This window comes from Arachis ipaensis, chromosome B4 (genome assembly GCF_059453495.1).
Source record: "Arachis ipaensis isolate K30076 ecotype BB chromosome B4, ASM5945349v1, whole genome shotgun sequence".
In the NCBI taxonomy this organism is placed as follows: Eukaryota; Viridiplantae; Streptophyta; class Magnoliopsida; order Fabales; family Fabaceae; genus Arachis; species Arachis ipaensis.
In genome coordinates this window covers 39,657,729-39,663,192 of record NC_142439.1, presented here as the reverse complement: position 1 = coordinate 39,663,192, position 5,464 = coordinate 39,657,729, and the positions used below count along the sequence as shown (strand labels likewise).

The 5,464-nt window shown below is 40.2% G+C and overlaps 1 protein-coding gene across 1 annotated transcript; it reads right to left on the bottom strand.

The window, feature by feature from the left end:
- Positions 1–393: 393 nt before the first annotated feature.
- Positions 394–4,394, bottom strand: LOC148567269 (uncharacterized). Its single transcript, XM_088484547.1, has 5 exons — positions 3,891–4,394; positions 2,969–3,197; positions 2,701–2,767; positions 842–1,091; positions 394–786 (listed from the first exon to the last, which is right to left on the bottom strand). The coding sequence occupies exons 1-5, from the start codon at positions 4,392–4,394 to the stop codon at positions 394–396; spliced, it is 1,443 nt and encodes a 480-aa protein (XP_088340673.1).
- Positions 4,395–5,464: the final 1,070 nt, after the last annotated feature.

The window sequence follows — 5,464 nt, the reverse complement described above, 5'->3', positions numbered from 1 at the left end:
CACCTTGAGGATGGTGAAGGGTCCAGACCATCGAGACTTAAGCTTCCCTATGAAGAACTTGAGTCTTGAATTGTACAGCAGCACTTTCTGACCTTCTATGAACTCTCTCCTTGCTATATTTTGATCATGCCACCTTTTTGTGTTTTCCTTGTAAATCTTTGCATTCTCAGAAGCTTGATTTCTGAATCCCTCCAGTTCATTGAGTTGCATTAGCCTCCTTTCTCCAGCAGCTTGATCATCAAAATTCAGCATTTTTAGAGCCCAGAATGCTCTATGTTCAAGCTCAACTGGTAAGTGACAAGCCTTACCAAACACCAATTGGTATGGAGACATCCCAATAGGTATTTTGAAGGCTGTCCTGTAGGCCCATAAGGCATCATCCAGCTTTTTAGACTAATCCTTTCTTAAGCTTCCAACCGTCTTTTCAAGAATTCTTTTGAGCTCCCTGTTTGAAATCTCAGCTTGCCCGTTGGTCTGTGGATGGTATGGAGTTGCCACTTTGTGCTTCACTCCATATTTAGAGAGGAGTGTTTCAAGTTGCCTGTTGCAGAAGTGTGTTCCTCCATCACTAATGAGGGCTCTTGGAACTCCAAATCTGCTAAAGATATTCCTCCTCAAGAAGCTTATCACAACCTTATTGTCATTTGTTGCTGTGGCTATGGCTTCTACCCACTTTGACACATAATCTACAACCACCAATATATAATTGTTTGAGTAGGAGGATGGGAAAAGTCCCATAAAATCAATTCCCCATACATCAAACAATTTTAATTCCATTATAAACCTCTGTGGCATCTCATTTTTCTTGTGTAGATTGCCAGCCCTTTGGCATTCATCACACCTTGATACTAATTCCTTTGCATCCTTGAACATGGTTGGCCAATAGAACCCACATTGTAGCACCTTGGTTGTAGTTCTTTTCCCCACTGAAATGGCCTCCATATGCAGATCTATGGCACTGCCAAAGCACTTCTTGCCCTTCTTCTTGTGAAATACACCTTCTTAATATCCCATCAGCACACTTGTTGAACAAATAGGGCTCATCCCAAATGTAGTGTTTAGCATCTTTGATTAGCTTTCTCCCCATATATCTGTTGATGTTAGCTGGTAGTTGATAAACCCCATTTTGAGGGTTTATCTTATGCTTCATTTAAGGAATTTTATCACCTTTTACCCACATTTATTCAATGAAATATCATGTTTCATGATTGTATCCTAATTTGTGCTTAAGTGTGAAAACATGCTTTCTAGGTCTTTAATTAGCTAAATTCAATTCACCTTTGATTCCACTAGATGCCTTGATTTGTTTGTTAAATGATTTCAGGTTGAAAAGGCTAGGAATGGATCAAAGGAATGGAGAGGAAAGCATGCAAAGTGGAGAAATCATGGAAAAGCAAGGATTTGGGATAAGATCAACGACGCGCATGCACAGCAGACGCGCACGCGTGAAATGGTGATGTCGCATGGCGGCGTGTACGCGCACATGACCCGTACGCATGGATGGAAAATTGTCAATCGATGCGCACGCGCACTGTACGCGTACGCGTCGATGTCCACACGTGACTCACTTAAAGGCAAAATACTGGGGGCGAATTCTGGGCTTCTCAGGCCCAAATCCAACTCACTTCTGATGCTATTTAACCCAATAAAAGAAGAGGAATCAACATACTTTTACACATTAGTTTAGTTTAGTTTAATTTTTGGAGGGAAAGTTAGTTTTAGAGAGAGAAGCTCTCTCTTCTCTTTAGGATTAGGAGTAGGTTAGATCTAGCTTAGAATTTCTTAGATCTAGGTTTAATTCATGCTTTGATTTACTTTTCCTTTATTAATTCTTGTTCCTCTTCTTCTCCTCTCTCTAATTTTGCATTTAATTCATGTAATTCTCTACTTTTATATTGATGCACTTTTGTTTCTTCTATTTTCATTTCTATGCAATTTATAATTCATGTTCTTTTATTGTTGAATTACTTAGTTCATTTTACTTTCCTTTTATGCCTTCCAAGTGTTTGATAAAATGCTTGGTTGGATTTTAGAGTAGATTTTAGTGCTCTTGGCTTGGGAAGGTAACTTAGGAACTCTTGAGTTACTAATGTCCAAGTGATTGACGATTGGGAGCCATTAACTCTAGATCTCACTAATTGATTTGGTGGAGAACTAGGACTTATGGTCTTGGATTGACATAGCTCACTTGACTTTCCTTTATTAGTTAGAGGATGCCTTAGTGGGGTTGATCCTTGCCAATTCTCATGTTGTGGTTAGTGATTAGGATAGAGATCCTTGACCATCAACTCTTGCCAAGACTTTTTTAGCTATTAGTTTAATTCATTGCCATTTAATTTTCATGTTTCTTATCAAAAACCCCAAAAACATGCTCCATAACCAATAACAAGACACTTTATTGTAATTCCTAGGGAGAACGACCCGAGGTTTAATACTTCGGTTTATAGATTTTAGGGGTTTGTACTAGTGACAAACAAATTTTTGTATGAAAGGATTATTGTTGGTTTAGGAACTATACTTGAAACGAGAATTCATTTATGAATTCTAAACCACGCAAAAGTCCTTCTCATCAGTAGTTCCCCAATAGCCTTGAAATTGGCTATGTCTGCAAACCAAGGGGCTTCTTGGATCATCATCAACTGCTCATCAAGAAAGCTCTCATTCACTGCAAATTAGTGTGCATCATCTTATTTTTGTGGGATCCTTGAAAGGTGGTCAGTCACTTTGTTTTCTGTTCCACTCCTATCTTTAATTTCAATGTCAAATTCTTGGAGTAGCAGAATCTACCTTATTAGTCTGGGCTTGGACTCTTGTTTGGCAAGCAAATATTTGAGTGCTGCATGATCAGTGAATACAATTACTTTAGAGCCAATAAGATATGATCTAAACTTATCAAAAGCAAAGACAATGGCAAGTAATTCCTTCTTTGTAGTGGTATAGTTCCTTTGATTTTCATTGAGGACTTTGCTGGCATAATAAATCACATGCACCAATTTATCCCTCATCTGTCCTAAGACAGCACCAACAGCAAAGTCAGATGCATCACACATCAGCTCAAAGGGTAGATCCCAGCAGGGTGGTGCTATGATAGGTGCAGAGGAGAGTTTGTTCTTAAGTTCTTCAAAGGCTAGCATGCATTCTTTATCAAAAACAAAAGGTACATTAGAGACAAGCAGGTTGCTCAAAGTCTTGGCAACCTTTGAGAAATCTCTAATGAACATCCTATAGAAGCCAGCATGTCCTAGAAAACTTCTAACTGCTTTGACATTGTAAGGTGGGGGTAACTTTTCAATCACCTCTACCTTAGCCTTGTCCACCTCTATGCCTCTTTTTGAGATTTTGTGGCCAAGAACCACCCCCTCTGTAACCATAAAGTGGCATTTTTCCCAATTCAGAACGAGGTTGGTTTCTTGGCATCTCTTTAGCACCAAAGTTAAGTGGTGCAAGAAGTTAGAATATAAATCACCAAACACAGAGAAGTCATCCATAAACACTTCAATAAATCTTTCAATCATGTCTGAAAATATGGAGAGCATGCACCTTTGGAATGTTACAGGTGCATTGCACAATCCAAAGGGCATTCTCCTATAAGCAAAAACACCATAGGGACAGGTAAATGATGTATTTTCTTGGTCCTTAGGGTCTACAACTATTTGGTTGTAACCAGAGTAACCATCCAAGAAGCAATAATATTCATGTCTTGCAAGTCTTTCCAGCATCTGATCCATGAAAGGTAGGGAAAAGTGATCCTTCCTGGTGGCTTCATTAAGCTTCCTATAATCAATGCACATGCGCCAGCCAGTCACTGTTCTTATAGGTATCAGCTCATTCTTCTCATTTGGTACAACAGTGATCCCTCCTTTCTTTGGGACTACTTGCACTGGGCTTACCCAAGGGCTGTCTGAGATAGGATAAATCACCCCAGCTTGCCACAATTTCAACACCTCTTTTTGGACTACTTCATTCATGGTTGGGTTTAGCCTTCTTTGTTGCTGTCTTGAGGGCTTGGCACCTTCCTCAAGCAGGATTTTGTGCATGCACATTGAAGGACTAATTTCCTTCAAGTCTGCAAGTGTCCATCCTATAGCATCTTTATGTTGCTTCAGCACTTGGATAAGCTCCTCTTCTTGCTCCTCACTCAAGCTTGCATTAATGATCACTGGGTAAGTGTTGTTGTCACCCAGGTATGCATACTTCAAGCTTGGTGACAGGGTCTTTAGCTCTAGTTTTGGTGCCTCCACTTCCTTGTCGTCCGTGTGGTTCAGCATGATCGACTTCTCCATGGTTTCTTGTGGCCTTTCTTCACCTGATGCTTGTTGCTCCAGCTCCATAATCTCTTCACATTGTTCTTCCTCCAAAATCCCTTGAACTATCTTTTCTATGGTATCTACCATCATGCACTCTCCTATGGATTCCTTGGGGTAACTTATTGCTTTGAAGACATTGAAAACCATCTTCTCTTCATGTAACATCAAGACTAGTTCCACTTTTTGAACATCAATAATGGCTCCAACAGTAGCTAGGAATGGCCTTCCTAGGATGATTGATGTGTTGGCTTCTTCTTCCATATCCAGCACAACAAAGTCAGCTGGGAAAATAAACTCTCCCACTTTCACCGACAAATCCTCCACTACCCCATGAGGGAATTTGAATGTTCTGTCACCCAATTGGAGTGCCATCCCTGTTGGTTTGACTTCCTCAATCTTCATCCTTCTCATCATGGCCAAGGACATGAGATTGATGCTAGCCTCCAGGTCACACAATACTTTTTCAATGGTGATATCACCTATGATGCATGGAATTTAGAAACTCCCGGGGTCTTTTATCTTCTGAGGAAGCTTCTTTTGTATGATAGCACTGTACTCCTTAGTTAGTATTATGGTTTCTTTCTCTCCCCAGTTCCTCTTTCTTGTCATGAGCTCCTTTAAAAGTTTGGCATAGAAGGGCATTTGCTCTAATGCCTCAACAAAGGGTATGTTGATCTGGAGCTTCTTGAACATTTCTAAGAACCTGGAGAACTGGTTGTCTTTTCCATCCTTCCTTAGCCTTTGTGGATAGGGTGCTTGTGGCACATAAGGCTTTAGGACTGGCTTTGATGAGGATGGTGTAAGGGTCTCTTCTTTTTTCTTATTTTTAGGCTTCTTTGCAGCTTCTTTTTCTTGATTGCTCTGATGTGGGGATGCTTCTTCTACAACTTTTCCACTTTTAAGTGTGATGGCTTTGCATTCCCTTCTTGGGTTGGCCATGGTATCACTGGAAAATATATGTGTGGGCATTGGAATTTGCTTAGATAATCTCGCTAATTGTGCTTCCAACTTTGAAATTGCTGCGCTCTGATTCCTTATGTTTGATCTGCACTCTTCTTGGTTGGCATCCATCTTCCTTTCGGCTTGTATTTATCTCTCTAAAATATTGGAAATAGCTCCTGTCAGCTGTGATGACATCTGTGCTATTGCAGCCTTCG